Raw genomic sequence first — 15,354 nt, 5'->3', positions numbered from 1 at the left:
ACAAGGTTTACAGGCAGATGGGTGGTTAACCAGGAAGATGAGTTGAAAGGATGGCAGGCAAACAGGAACAGACAACAGGAGTCTATACACAAGGAGACAAGAGGACAACACTGGGAACAAAAGCAGGCAATCAGACAAAGACTGGGACAAAGGGCTCCAAAACATTTGAAGGGTTGGGAATGAGAACCGGTGTGAACGCATCATTAGTTAGCAAAAGCTTTGGTGATGTGATGAGATGAGAAACTTTGTATTTGTCTAACACACACTTCATTTGAAATTTATCACTGGTTGACATATTTGTGACAATATGAATTAGGCTAAGGAATAACATTGAAAATATCAGCTGTTATTATACACATAATTAAAAAAAATCTTGATTACTTATTTTAAATTATAATGTTTAGATTTGTATAATAATATTTAAAAATTCTGTGAAGGGTTAGTGCCATTCATTAGCTAGCCTACAACTATTGCGCTACCTAAATTCATATGGTAAATTGATCCTGATATTCTTCAAATAAATGTTTATTAAACATCAAAGCACATGTTACAGTATCTCAGGGCACTCTACATAAAGAGTAAAGTTGAAGCCTTTTAAAATTATACAGTTAAAGGGTTAGCCCGGCTAGGGTTAACCTTAACCGTAACAGTTACATTAAAGCAATCTCAAAATCAGTATTTTATCACTTCAAAAACATAGCCAGGGACTTCATGACAAAACAAGACTTGATTCATGCCTTTAACTCTAGTAAAATGGACTACTACAGTGGACTTTGAACAGGAATTCCTAAAAAGATAAGCATGCACTTTACAACTCATCCTAAATTCAGCTGCAAGAGTTTTAACCAAATCACTAAAGACCGCCCACATCACTCCTGTTCTTAAATCTCTACACTGGCTGCAAGTAAGCTACAGGATTGATTTGAAAGTTTTCCTGCTGATTTTTAAATCTCTTAATGGAGCTGCTCTCAAATACATAACAGACATTTTCGTGCAATTTAACCCATGCGAGACCTCTGAGGTCAGTGGGGAGTGGTCTGCTGGTGGTGCCTGGGGTAAAAACTAAACAGGAGCAGCTTTTAGTCACTATGCAGCACAGCGCTGGAGCCAACTGCATGATGATCTTAGGAATGCTCCAACCATTGCAATTTTTAAATCCCAGTTGCAAAGTGTCTTTAACTAAAATGTGATAATCTTATATGATCATTGTATTTTTATTCTATGAAGGAAATAAATATGGGGAGAGAGATACAGCTGTATATACTGTTTATATATACATGTCAATGTTATTATGTTATAAATGTAAATAATTTGATATGCTCTTATTAAGACAATTGATGGTAGGCACAATTTCAGACCCGTGTTGAACCAGCGGCAGTCTCTCCAAACATCATAGGGACAGTAAATAGAACCCTATTCTTAATATTTCAAACATTTTCATGTTTTCAACATTTAGACATCATTGGTTTGATGAAATCAGTGGAAATCAGCTTTTATTGTGAAAGCCACAGCCCTTTGAATCCGGGCTGCTGCTGTAAAGATGTGACCTCCTTTGACTCAGCTGGCTCATCAGGTGGCTGTTCATCTCTTGTGCTCGCAGGCTGATCTAACTGATCCCGGAGCAGCCGGGGATCGGGTTTCAGCACCGCGGTCAGCTCCCGGCCCTGCCTCTTCCTTCCGCAGGCAGCAGAGCATCAACACATCATCATCAGTCCTCGCTGCGACCCCTCCCCCTTTATATCTGCGCTCATGGTAAATCCCTCCTATGTGCCACTGACTGGCAGAGTTGAAAGGTCTGGAAATCACGATACCAACTCCACACCAACACTTTCATTTTTCTTGCTGAGACAGACTCGTCTGGTGACAGTTTTTCTTCAGGAGCAACAGTCGCTCATCAGTCAGGTTGTGCGTCTCCGCAGCAGCTTCAGTCGAATCCCTCCCTCTGTGCTCGTCTCTGAAGCTGCTCGGTATTTTTTTTTCTACTTTTACAGTTGTACTTTTGCTGCAGGTAGGCCTACAGTCGCCACCTCAACAGCCTCAGTAGCATGTTGGACCCGTCTTCCAGCGAGGAGGAAGGGGATGAGGTACTGGAGGTGGAACGCAAAGAGGTGGCGGCCCCGAAGAGCCACGGAGGAGCCCGACTGTCACCGGGGCGAGCTGCCGACGGCCACGGCGGAGGAGGGCTTCAGCCCCGGGGCCGCGGGAGCGGCGGTGGCCGACCCTCCAGCCCCAGCCCGTCAATCGGCAGCGAAAAGGAGAAGGAGGACCTGGAGAAGATGCAGAGGGAAGAGGAGGAGAGGAAAAAGAGACTCCAGCTCTATGTGTTTGTGATGCGCTGCATCGCATATCCGTTCAACGCTAAACAACCTACTGATATGGCAAGGAGGCAGCAGAAGGTAAGATCATTGTTCAAAATCTGAAAAACACGAACCTAACTTTAAAGCTGTGATTTAAATACACCTTTCACTCCTACAAGGCTCGTCCAGGATACATGACACCAACTGTTGCTTCCGGAGTCGCACCATGTTGGCTTTTGGTCGAGCAAGAAAACACAATTTAGTTCACTCAGCCTTATAGTTCGAGACGAATCTACAGATCACAGGCTTCTAAATACACATCACACCACACGGCGATCCAATACTTGTATTAGGAAAGGTGGTTAATAGACAGGATGGAGGATGATACTGCACAGAAAGCATCTATGACGGTAACTTCACAAATGTCAAATGCCGACTCCACAGGCAGCCTTTTTCCGATTGAAAATATTTTCTTTTGTCCCTACACACAGCATCTTGTAATGACGAAATCAAAAAGATTAAATGAGAAACTGCTAAAAGGTGAAAAAGGTTTCAGGAGCAATGTGATGTTCTATTCAAACTAAACTGACAGGGTTGGCACCATGAGGAGAGGCTAAAAGAGAGAGAGTATGTGAATTCAGTTCGTTCCCACCCATTGTAGTAGCTCTTACAAATGAGAATTGCCTCTGGGCATAGACGCATCATTGATGTTTCCCCCTCCTGCTTGTCTCAAGCCAGCACGTGAGAAATAGCTTCTCTACACCACTCACCATGTCATTCTGTGTCTATCAGTGGTGATGTAAGCAGGTCTTATGGGATAGCTGCTTTATAGGGTTACCGGTCTAATATATGAATTAGGTAGACTCTATGACTTTGTTGTATCACAGACACAGACACAGGGGGGTTATTTGCAGTCCACCGCTGGTCTGTACTGGAACTGCAGTTAGGATGGTGTCAACATACTTAAAATTAAATTGTTTGTACATTGTGTGATGTAAAGTGTCTGTACGTCACTCATCACATCATAAATGTAATCAGACAAATTTTGCATTGGAAATGGTTACATTCAAAGTTGTTTAGCCTACACCTTTTCTACACCAGTCTAAGTAACTTGTAAGCAAGAGCAACTGCAGACTGTTATTGTGTCTGCACCAGTGATCCAATAAAGCTGCACTCACAGACAGCACTCAGTCCAATACACCATTTCCACAGAGCTCTGTGTAGCATGCTAGTCTGTACTGAAAGTACATTCACTCATAAGGGAACCTCCATGATCTCTGATGTGTTTCCAAAACGCTCCCTTCAGTTTTCTTTGGTCCAGAAATAGCTATTTTACATTGAAAGTTTTTTAACAGACTTCAGACAGACTGTACAAGGGATACCACAAATCAAAGGTTCAACGGCTTATTTAGTCAACAGTAGCATGTTAGCTGAGTGACACATAGAGTGTATGCATAGGTTCATACTCCATCTTTTTGCAAAATATTGCACAAAACTAGATACATCCTGGAAGGCAAACCTCCTCAGTTATTTGTTGTTGTGCATTTCTCTGACACATTTCTCACTGTCTATTGTTCCTCCCCTCGTCCCTCCCTGGTGTGTATAACCAAGTTCGCACTACATGACTTTCAAAGTTGTCAGATCGCTGTGCAGTTCACACAACACAACTTGTTGTCTTGTGCTTGGGAATCTTGCAGTCATGGTGAGCACACACTACACGGCCGACTAGTGATGGGGAGTCACACACTGCTCCAGGAGAAGCATGTCTGCTTTTCAAACTTTGATGGATCACAAAAACACGAGATGAGACAGGACACATCACGCCGCAAGGAACTGGTTCAGTGGATATTACAGTTGTATAGAATATAATGCGGCTCAGGTGTCATATTTTCTGTTTGAGAGAAAAGCAACCAAGCTCGAACTGAACCCTACTCCAGTCGGAATGCTCAACGGAATTCACAGATTGGCTGAGTGGCGTCATGAGAGATGCAATTGGTCTATAAGTTACCTGGACCACCAATAGTGCCATGAAGGCTAACAAAGCTTTAAAATAGAAACAATGTCAAAATTTGACAACATTCGATTATTTATCGGTTATAGGTGTGGGCCCGGAGAGGACAGTCACTGGGTCCAGATCTGGACCATAGTCCACCTATTAGTGACCTCTGCTCTAGTGGCTTCAACACTGCACTTGACATTGGCACAGGCAGTTAGTAATAAGTGTTTATAGAGTGTTACAGGGAATCATGACTGTCTGGCAGCCACTTACTGAAAAGAAAGAAACGTGATAATGCTCAGTTTAAGTTAACTCAAACCACTTTGTATTAAATCTGCTGTAAAATTTAAAATGTGCACACTTACAAATACAACAAAAATAGTGTACTCACTACTCTCCCACTAAAAACCTGTTGTCTGATTGCAACATCAATCTGAACGAGGGATTTTAAAAGTAGAAGCTACAAATTCAGTACAGGAGCAACTTAACAGGTTTCTCAAATACCATTAACGCATTTTTAAATCAGTATATGGTTCCAGGGCCCAGAAAAAACATTATAAGAAATTGTCAGACACATTGACACAAAGAAGTTCACCTCTAATATAGATTTCAGTGGTTTTAGAGTAACCACAGTATTGTAAATCATGTAAATGGATGGGAAGCAAGTCACAAAAGCTGTTTGTGACAACAAGGAGAGACAAAACACAATTACTACTCTTATTACTTGGAATGATAGATCACCAAAGCTGAGTGGAGTTTGACACACGTCCGATCCTATTTAGGAGCAGTGTTGTGCTGGAGGGTCAGAGAGTGTCGGAGTGTGTGGTTCCGAAAAGAATAGGGTATAAGATGAGTGCCAAAATGAAAATTGCCCTCCAAGTACACCAGTCAAAAACATTTTGTTGAACCCTGGTTTGATTCCTTGTTCCTGCCTTCGTTGCATACAAATTCGTAGAACCTAGAGTTGTGGTTTGGGTGTCCTGACAGCTGCACAGTTGTGGTGCACACCACATTAATTCATCATCCCCCAGTTCGACCTTTGTTTCATGTCAATAGCCCCTTCTCTCCCTTTGTTTCTTCTCTATTATCCACTAACAAATAAGAAGGTGTAAGGATAAATAGGTAACAAATCTTGAAAATGTCAAAAAGGAGTAATAATTGACCGAGCTTGCAGTTGGAGGTGACCTGTCAAGAGTCTCTTTTCCAATGGCATTCCATAGACAAGCTTCTTTGTGGGCCCCAGAGAGTTTGTTTGTCAGAGTAACGCAGTTGGCTGCTGTAAGAAATCGGCAGCGAGGCTGTGGTCTGGAGTACTGATGACTTCTATCACTACAGCTATGACTGGTCATATATTCCAGCATGTAACGCAAATCTACAAATGGTCACTTTTACATTTCTGGTTCAGAGATTAAATGTTGCATATTTTACACTTTCATAGAGTTGTTTTAATGTCCATAAGAAGATACTTGTGATTTATGTTCCAGAACCCATCTCAGTGTATTTTACATCTCCTCTCTCACGCTTCTTTCTGGAGCTTGTGGTGGTTTCCGATGCTACAAGCAAGAACAAGTTGGTCACTAAATAACAAGTCATTGCAAACTCTGAACACTAAAATCAGCAAAACAGACAATTTAGGCATTATTTGGTGTGGAGGGCTAACTTCCGGTGCAAACCCCTGGATGTTGTGGGTGACCATCCAAAGTGTTGTAGCGTGATGGTGGAGCGTGGATTGTGACCATGGATCCTGAATGTGTTGGCAGCTGTTTATGGATTATGATTACAAGATTGCCTAGATATATGAAATGCCTACTCACGTATACTATTATTATTGGCATCTCTGTTGAACATTTTCTTAAATATAAAATAATACTTTAAACATTGATACACCTCTACATTTATGTTGAACACCGCCTTTTCTCATCAATGTTGTAAAGTTGTTATTTTATTGATGTGCTCTGCTACATGCCACATCTAGTGCACTTCTGTCTGTCCTGTTTTTTTTTTTGGTAGTTTTCCCTTACTCTTGTTGAGGGTGTGGCACCTTGATAATCCCTATGAGACAAATTGTGATTTGTAAATATGGGTTATACAAATAAAATGTGATTAATTGATTGAGGTCCAAAGCAGGAGTGGCAGAGCTCGCTGCCCCTGCCTCCAGCTTAATCTGCACAGTTGCTAGACCCTATGGTTAGACCAGTGCAGGGCCAGAGTGCATTGAGGCCAGAAAGTGGCTGGGGAAGAATCTGAGAACAACCAGCGATGACAATGAGGAGGTGGGTGATCCGGTAACTGGGAAAGTAAGAGTAGTATATGGCAAGGGGATTACCAGAAGGAGGAGAAGGAGCAGTCTACCTTTTAGTCAGAGCGTGTGGAGTTTTGAAAGGGATTGATTGGGACTGCAGACGAGAGACTGGCAGCAATGTTAAGACATGCTGTGAATTTGTGTTGCTGTTTAGTTTTCTCATGTGGTAGGTTTCTTGTGTTTTTGAGTTGGATTTCCTGTTTTCATCTGCCTGCCTATCTACAAACTGGAACTACTAGCCTCATTATTTCTCATTAAAATGTATTCACTGTACCATCATTTGCACAATGTCACAGTGAAGGAACTGAACAGATGAACTGACAAAGAGGACTTGGAGCAGGGAGACTACACAAGGGAAGCAGGGATAATTGGAGACAGGTGAAACACTTCACAGTGTTGAACACAAAGGCAGGAAAACAGACAAAAACTGTATGTAAAACAAAAGACACACTGAGGAAAATATATCAAACAGGAAATAGAGAATAGAAAACGCATTTAAAAAGGCCCTTTAGGGTCCATTAGAGTAGCAAATCAAATCAAATTTAGTATTGACAATTGGGTACTCGCATAATTGTACATGTGTACACAGGGAATATATGGAAAACTCCTGAAGATACCATGACCTGGATTTCTAAGAGTCAGATATAGTTTACTCCTATAATAATGCAGTAATAACTACTGGATACTCATAGGTCTGCTCTACACATATTGATGGGTATCGCAGCCTGCGTGATCTCAAAGCAAAATAGCTTTTAGTTAGCATCTTTTGCTAAAATTCCTGAAATTTTGAAAACATTAGGATGAAATTGGATGTCAGTGGAAATTGTTGAGATTAAGGACAACATTAAGAAAGACACAGCACACCCCAGTCAAGTTCAACGTGCTCTGGTCGGAACAGTAAAAAACATCCTTGTGTGGTGGATTTAATTCAAAATAAATGATTTTTTAGGGCACAAGGGTGCCGTTGTTATTTTGTATCTGAAAAGGCCTTTACAAAACATCTGGCACATCATATCTTTTGTAGTCACCTCTGCCCAGAAGCTAATTTTTTCTTCAGTTTGTTTGTTTGTTAGCAGAATTACACAAAGTGTGCAATTTGTTGCAGATCTGATTAAAAATCTGCATCTAGTAAATTTAAATGTGGGTTCAGAAGGGGACTGTTAGGCCTTGGCGTAGGTCTGCAATCTATTGAGTACATTTGAGTTTTACACATGTTTTGCTATTTGTAGTCAGCCCAAGGCAGTTTCTCCCCACACTGGTAGCTTAGACTGTTGAAATGGGGCAAACAGTGCCTGAGTTGTACAGTGTTTACTATCAGGTAAAGCTCATCTTCATGTTAACTCTATGTTTCCACACAAAGGGCACTGGTGACAGCAGATCACCCCTACAGTGCTGACTAAAGGTCTTGTTATTGTCTGTATGTGTCATCGTGTTATTTTGGTGTCATCATGCTCCACTGTATCCTCTTCATTGTCTCCATTAGACTCTCCCCCACAGGGACATGGATGATGCCTACATGTGCAGCGAGGGGCTCACCTTACCATCCTCATTTATGATGAAGGGCGCTGTGCATTAACTTACTCTACTAACAAGCACATTTGTTGGTTACAGCCACTTGCCATATAGTCTCATACAAATATGTGTAACCTTGGTGAGTGGAACTTAATTCTAATTTCATACTCAAACATTAAGATACATATACTGTGTATATATGATGCCAGTTATATATTCAGCTATTCCACGGTATATAAAGTAGGTAAACGTAGGTTTACTTTCAGCAGATGCAACAATAACACATTCTGTAAATATAAATGCTTTAATCCTCCTACCCTTAATTTCAACCTTACGAATTAAACGAAACATTACTTTTTGCATTGTCTCAGATATTTTTTAGTGGATATAAACTCAATTAAGTCAATATGGATGCAATTCTTAGGGATATCAGGTGTTATTATTAGGTGTTCTGACAGAAAAAAAGTGAGGCTGGGAGGGTGGAGTATGTTGACACAGGTGCTGGAGGATGATGATGAATTGTGAGAAGGCTGCGATTTTACATAATCATCAGTTCAAGCAACTTTTAGAGAGAGCAGGAAATTGCTTAAAATGTTCCTGAATGTAAGCCATTCACAAATATATCAGCATCACAGTTCAGACACAATGTCAGAATCCGTGTGTGTGTTACGAGAGAAAATGCTGAGGTAGACAGAGAATGAAAGTCTAGTGAAAGTCTTCTCAAACACATTTGCCAGTCAGCTGGGAAGTGGGTGGTACTGCACTGGGCTTGAGATGTTGTGGGCTGAAAAGAGATGAAGCCAGTTTCTTTAATGTTCAAACCTGTTTAATGAAGACTGAGTTTCAAACATTTTTACTTGGCAGAAGTAGGTAGGCCAGCAACGATGAACACAACACTGACACCTAATGAAGATGTTATTGGGACCGTTTCCTATTTGCACATTTAGCAGACACAGAACAGCCTTTAGAGTTACATGTGTTGATGCACGTGAGTCCAACATTCCCTCACTTTTAGCTCTGCTCTCTGCTCAGCACCTTGAATTTACCTCTGTGTATGAAAGGTGCTTTATAAATTCATTTGCCCCTTTCCTTGCCTTGTTACTGTCACCACGAACTCCCGAGCGAAGAATCTGGCTCTGTAGCTGTTCAATGCTTCACTATATTTTATTCTATACCCACAGTTACAGTATCATCTCTGCCAAGGAGGTTATGTTTTCAACAGTGTGTTAGTTATCCAAATTCCACAGAAACTGCTAAACTGATTTTGACATCCTCTTTCCTTAAACCTAAACAAGAGTATGAAAGAACAAAAAAAAAAAACTATAAACAGGGGAAAACATTATAGAAACCTCAGAGGGAGACAGGTGTCAGGGATCCCTCTCCCAGGATCACAAGTGCAATAGATGCCATGTGTAGCTGAGCACATCAATAAAATAATTATATTTCCAACATTGATGACAAAAGACGTTCATCTAACATGAATTGGAACATAAAGGAAAGAAAATATGATCATGATGATGAGTAGAAGTCTCAAAGTATCTTTTACAATTTGCACATTGAAATTATAATTTGTTTTTTTATCAGACTTTTTTTTTAAAAATCTGTCCCTGGGAATACTTATGATATGTCTTTGTGAAATTTTAACATTGCTTGTAACTGTATAATCAAATTCAGTCAGACAACTCATGTGTACAAATGTTTATTGCAACAGTAGAACATGTTAGTGTTTGATGTCTAGGCTCTAGTGATAAGAAATTATTTATAATCCCCTGTCGGAGCCTACAGGTGGGTGATGGGATGGTGGAGGGGCTGAAGCAACTGGCAGGAATACTGACGCAGCAGCGGGGCGAGCAAAGGGGGGGATTGGAAATTGTCTCTGCTTCCATAGACCACCTAATAGGGTGGGTGTGTAATATAGATGATTGTGGAGAGTGAGGTATGTCACATGATATATGTCACATGATTAAAGTAGCGCAGCTCGAGTTGGCTGCCTGAACTAGCTCACAAGCCTCGCTCCATTCATGGCCAAAGTTTACAGTGTTGAGTGTATATCCCAATTCCTCTCCCTTGGTCCTGCCCATAGATATGAAGTGCCCCTTGCGAGGTAGGGTCCCCACCAAACCGAGCCACAAGGGGTAAGACTAGAAAATCTTGCCCTAGGAATTGGGACATCACTCGCTACGTCATCAGCAGCCAACCAACGTTATTACAGTGACAAACAATATTAATATCTGGGGGTCCATAGATTCATCACCCAGATATATTTGCTTTCTTTTTTTCTTTTTGCATCTGTTTAGCATTTTAGAAGCATCATCAACCCTCTCCACTCTCTCGCTGTGAATCCAGTGGGGGATCTTCTGCTGTGTTCTCACATCAGATTCTCCTGACTTTCACCTGGCCCCCTAGTACAAAGTCTGCAGATAATTTGGAGGCTCTCACTCTGACATTTGTGTTCACACATGCACCTCCTCCGGAGAAAGTGCGAAGAATCTCTGGAGTTCAGTGTATGTCTGAAACCAGCTATACAGTGTCAGTGTTTGCATAAACGAACCAGAGAACATCCTGCACGTTCTGCTTTATTGCAATTTAATTGCAGAATGATCACATTTCTTCTCCACATCTGACTCTTTGTATGACAACAAATTAGTTTTTTCTATTTACAGTACATCAAAATTGTATCCCTGACCCGATTTTGCCTTGTTAACAAAATAACAGGGCACAGACAAGGCACAAGCCATTAAAAACACACCTGAAACAACAGTGATATTCCTGCTGTAAATCAAGCTGTTTACAGCTTGATTTACAGCTTGATTCCCCCCCCCCAAAACACTTACAAGTTCTCACTTCTGTCACTGTCAGTGTGTCTGGCAACACAAAAGGAGGCTGTTAAAGAAAGGATAACCTTTTTGAAATATGCCACCACAAGGTTCACAGCACATTTGTGTGTGTGTGTGTGTGTGTGTATGTTTGTTATAGAAACAGTTAAGTAGTGTCTGCATAATTCATGAGGACAGCACGTAGGCTGCTAATAATGATGAAAGCCTTGTCAGATGGCCTGCTGTGTTCATATACAAACGCACACCCACACAGCACACACATGAACATACACCACATGCTTCAATGTATGGGTTTCTATGACACATCCACTCACAGAAAGCAATGAATGTGTTGTAATTAAATTGAGGGTGAGTCATCATATCTATCCAATCTATTGTGACTCTAATATGACACTCATCTTAATAGTGCCACAGGGTAATTAGTATGAAGAGTCCTTGGCCTTTTAGACTGTCGACAAAAACTTCTCCACAAGCTTTCACCTGTGAGGTCATATCAAAAGCAATCAATGAAATGATGAGCCTTCCAGGCCATTACATTCACCATAAAAACAATCACTGCTGTACATATTCTGTATTGAGAATGTAATTCATATACACAAAATATGTCAATAAACACAGCAGCTGATGTCAGGTCCAAACTAAGCCAAATCAAATTCTACTCAAACTGTTTGATGATTGAGAATTATCCTAACTAGCATCCACTAGTGAGTGCACTTCAAACCTTTGATTACCCGCAGCCGCAAAAATATGCCTTTCATTTTTTCCCTATTTAATAATGCCCATAGTTGATCGGCAACTACACAGACATACGATACCATAGTGCAAAGCCTATTGCATACCATATTTCTTTTAATTATAAGTCTGTGTGCTGCTTTGTCACTTTTAAACTGTCCCATCCCCCTGACAAAGCCAGCTTTTTGAAGAAAGCTGACCTGAACCCTCTCCACCCGTGGTTCACCTCTGGGGAGCAGCAGGTAATAAATAAAACTGTGCATTACTAGCATCCACTTTGTGAGTTTATCAGAGGAAGCATTATTTGAATTTTTCATTTTCATATTCAATTACAAATTGATTACTTTCATGTTGCTTGCATTGAGATTTGTTGAGTTTCTCATGACAGTAACACACAACATCCTGTAGAAAACAAGCCCATATGCAGCTTATTTCAACCCATGTATACCGTATATCTATTAGATGACCTGTAGTGGGCGTAGTAATTATGACAGGAGCAAAAGAGGAAGCTAGATAGACTGACACCAACCTCATGGGGCAATTAAGCACTCTGCATCTGATTGGCTATGATTTATTGGTTTGGAGGATCAGATTTAGGCATGAAGAGTGATGACTGGGTGGGGTTAGTGTAAACCATTCAGATTCAGGGTAAAGGTGGGTCTTTGTGGGAAACAAATTAAGTGAGTGGATCGTGTCAGGATGTTTACCTTAGCCCAGGGGTCGACAACCTGCGGCTCTGGAGCTGCATGCGGCTCTGCAGTGGCTCCCTGTGCAGTGTTGTGCATGAACAATTATATTTTTCATGAACGATGAACTGAACGAATCAGTTTTCATATGATTAGAGTGAACTTCACTCACGTTCATTTTTTAAATTATCATCGTATCAGGCCATCATGTGAAATACCGGGAGCGAGAGAAAATGTGTGGGTGTGTGTGCGGGCTCCCAGACAGCGCACACACATACACACACACAGGCCCAGGGGCTCCGCCCCCACTAACTTGCTGAGAGAGACACACGCAGTGAGATCAGAGCTCGTTCACGTGAAGCAGCCGGTCAGTGACTTTGTAGAAGAACAGTGAAACACAGAGTTTCTCTGGTCTCAGCTGCTTCATGATCAGAGCAGAAGCTGCAGTTGGTTTGTACCGAGCTGGAGTTTCTGTGTCCTCCACTCTGCTCTCACTGGAACTAATAAACACTCATCACTAGTTATCAGGACCTGATCAGCACATGAAGTCACTCAGTGTTTGTTTGATTCGCTCCAGAGTTTATGAGGCTGCATTTAATGAATTGTCAACATGTTGCTCAGTACAACACGAGACGTGACGTGAACAGCAGGACTCAGTGTTAAAGTGACCGGAGCGACACGCAGACATGATCCGACACCATCGATTCATAACCAAACACATGATTGTGATGATTGTCATGATGTTTGTCACCTAAATCATCCCAATAAAAAATTGGAACAAATGAACGTGAACTAGTTCCTTTTTGGAATCGTGAACTTAGTTCAAAATTAAAAAAATTGGACTATGAACGTGAAGTAGTTAATTTTCATCTGCATGAACTGAACTTTGAACTAGTTCATTTTAAGTGTGAACTGGCACAACACTGAGTATAACTATATATAACACTTAATAAGCTGTGTTATCAAATATGTATTGCGGCTCCAGACAAATTTTATTTGGTGGAAGAGGGCAAAATGACTCTTTTGATAGTAAAGGTTGCCGACCCCTGCCTTAGGCTCTTCTTTAACAGTCCTGCCTTAGTGCATCTACCTTCCAGCCCTGATCAATCCATAAATGTTTCATTGGTGTTGTCTATGATGCAGGATAACAACAATTATTATTATTATTATTATTATTATTATTATTATTATTATTATTATTATTATTATTATTATTATTATTATTATTATTATTAACACTAATACCTATTATTAATTAATTATTCTATGAATTTTTGCTGCTATCATCAATATCATCTTTACACTCTAACTAGTCAGAACTTAACCTGTAGGTGCACAAGTGTTCCTGGTCTCCCTCTCCGCTCTGTCCCCCTCTCCCCCCTTCCCCCCTATTCTCTCTCTTCTCTCCCCTCTTTTCCACCCATCTCTCCTCTCTTCCCCATTTTTCTCGGCTCACCCCAACCGTCGAGGCAGATGGTCACCCACATTGAGTCTGGTTCTTCTAGAGGTTTCTTCCTGTTAACAAGGGAGATTTTTCTCTCCACAGTCGCCAAAGTGCTGCTCATTGGGTTTCTCTATAAACTTTAAGGTCTTGACCTTCTATGTAAAGTGCCTTGAGATAATGTATATTATGATTTGGCGCTATACAAATAAAATTGAATTGAATTGAATTAAATTTAACAACACTGGATTACAACAAATCTGAGTGGAAGAACCTTTTAAATTTTGGAGCGGATCAAAATAAATGGACAGATCCAGGATTTTTTTCACTTTCTTTGCAGCGTCTCCCACAGAGATAACTGAATGTCTGGCAGCAACGGAGGAGCATGCATGTCTTGTGTGTGGTCCTCTGGTGGTGGAGTCGTCCTTTGTCTTCAATAGCACTTGAAGACCTAATTGAGTACATTATAGAGGTTTGTTCTCTCACCTGAAGTGGTATTACTCACTTAAAAAAGTCTAAGACAGAAAACCTCACACACTTACTGTATGCCTTGGTAAGTACAAGGCGGCCCTGGTATGTCGAATACTTTGCTTTGATGGTGTGGTACTTCTTTTTGATGGTCTCTCCTTGTTCTACCTTGGCCAGGATTGTACCTCATGTGTTGTTTTTGTTAAATTTCATAGTTACATGATCCACATCTCCAGCAAATTATATTTATATCCATAAGATAAGGACATAAATCAAGATATTCTCCCTTTTACTCTAATACTACTCTATGGAAAAAAGAATGGAATGGTAGCAACATGCTTCCATATTATTCAGCCTCCAAAATATTGGAACAATTTCTGGTAATTCTTAGCAGTATATTAGCATCTTTTTTTAGACCCTTACTGTCTGGTAAATGTCTAATGTCCATCAAACTAGACACCCCACTTTCATAACACAGGCCCTCTAAAGTAATTCGACGAGGCTTCATTAGACCAACTGAGTACCCCTTCAAGATTCCATCAGTTCCTGGAACTCCGTCAACACAACACAATCGAAAATAAGACTATGGCTCTTGGATGACATGCAGGCCATGTACAGGGAAACACTATCAAGCAACAATTAAATCCAAGGTGCATTACTACAGGAGAATGCATCTGCTAAAGTGCTTTGGATAAAGTGAACTTTAGAACATGAAGCATGATGGTCAGGAGTTCAGAGAGCAGAAAACTCACACATGCCCATGCTGTCAGTCTCTATTTACTGATGGCTCCTTGGAATAATCCCTGATCCCTTAGTGCTAGATTAGTGGAATCTTTCTAAATCAAAAGCTCTACACAATGTCTGTGACATCAAAGCTTAACAGAAAAGGTACATTTATTGCCATCGAATGGTAGCGGTAGTGTTTTCTGACAGCAACAATTAGGTTGTGAGGGGATGTTGGCTGCAGTTAAACTTTTTCACAGAATGTCAGTCAGCAACTGATTATGTGCCATGTGAGTGGGTGGTGTGTTTGAATGCTGTCTGAATACAGCTTTCATACATTCTTAATAGTAGGATTTTAAC

At 40.8% G+C, this 15,354-nt stretch overlaps 1 protein-coding gene and 1 long non-coding RNA gene across 9 annotated transcripts in view; one reads left to right on the top strand and one right to left on the bottom strand.

Annotated features, from left to right (window-relative positions):
- Positions 1–749: 749 nt before the first annotated feature.
- LOC117762278 lies at positions 750–13,414 on the bottom strand. The gene is made up of 3 exons (XR_004613984.1): positions 13,287–13,414; positions 13,156–13,161; positions 750–761 (listed from the first exon to the last, which is right to left on the bottom strand). It is a non-coding gene; the product is annotated as an uncharacterized LOC117762278 (long non-coding RNA).
- cadpsa (Ca2+-dependent activator protein for secretion a) overlaps positions 1,622–15,354 on the top strand; it is a 164,195-nt gene continuing 150,462 nt past the window's right edge. For 6 of the 8 annotated variants that reach the window (XM_034586801.1, XM_034586809.1, XM_034586808.1 and 3 more), the window contains exon 1: positions 1,622–2,396. In XM_034586801.1, the coding sequence (XP_034442692.1) occupies positions 2,046–2,396 (351 nt within the window). In that variant the 5' untranslated portion in view covers positions 1,622–2,045. The remainder of the gene's footprint in view (positions 2,397–15,354) is intronic. The other 2 variants (XM_034586805.1, XM_034586804.1) reach the window with 1 other exon arrangement.

The sequence above is a fragment of the Hippoglossus hippoglossus genome, chromosome 5 (assembly GCF_009819705.1).
Source record: "Hippoglossus hippoglossus isolate fHipHip1 chromosome 5, fHipHip1.pri, whole genome shotgun sequence".
NCBI classification, from domain to species: domain Eukaryota; kingdom Metazoa; phylum Chordata; class Actinopteri; order Pleuronectiformes; family Pleuronectidae; genus Hippoglossus; species Hippoglossus hippoglossus.
This window is presented reverse-complemented; position numbering and strand designations above follow the sequence as displayed.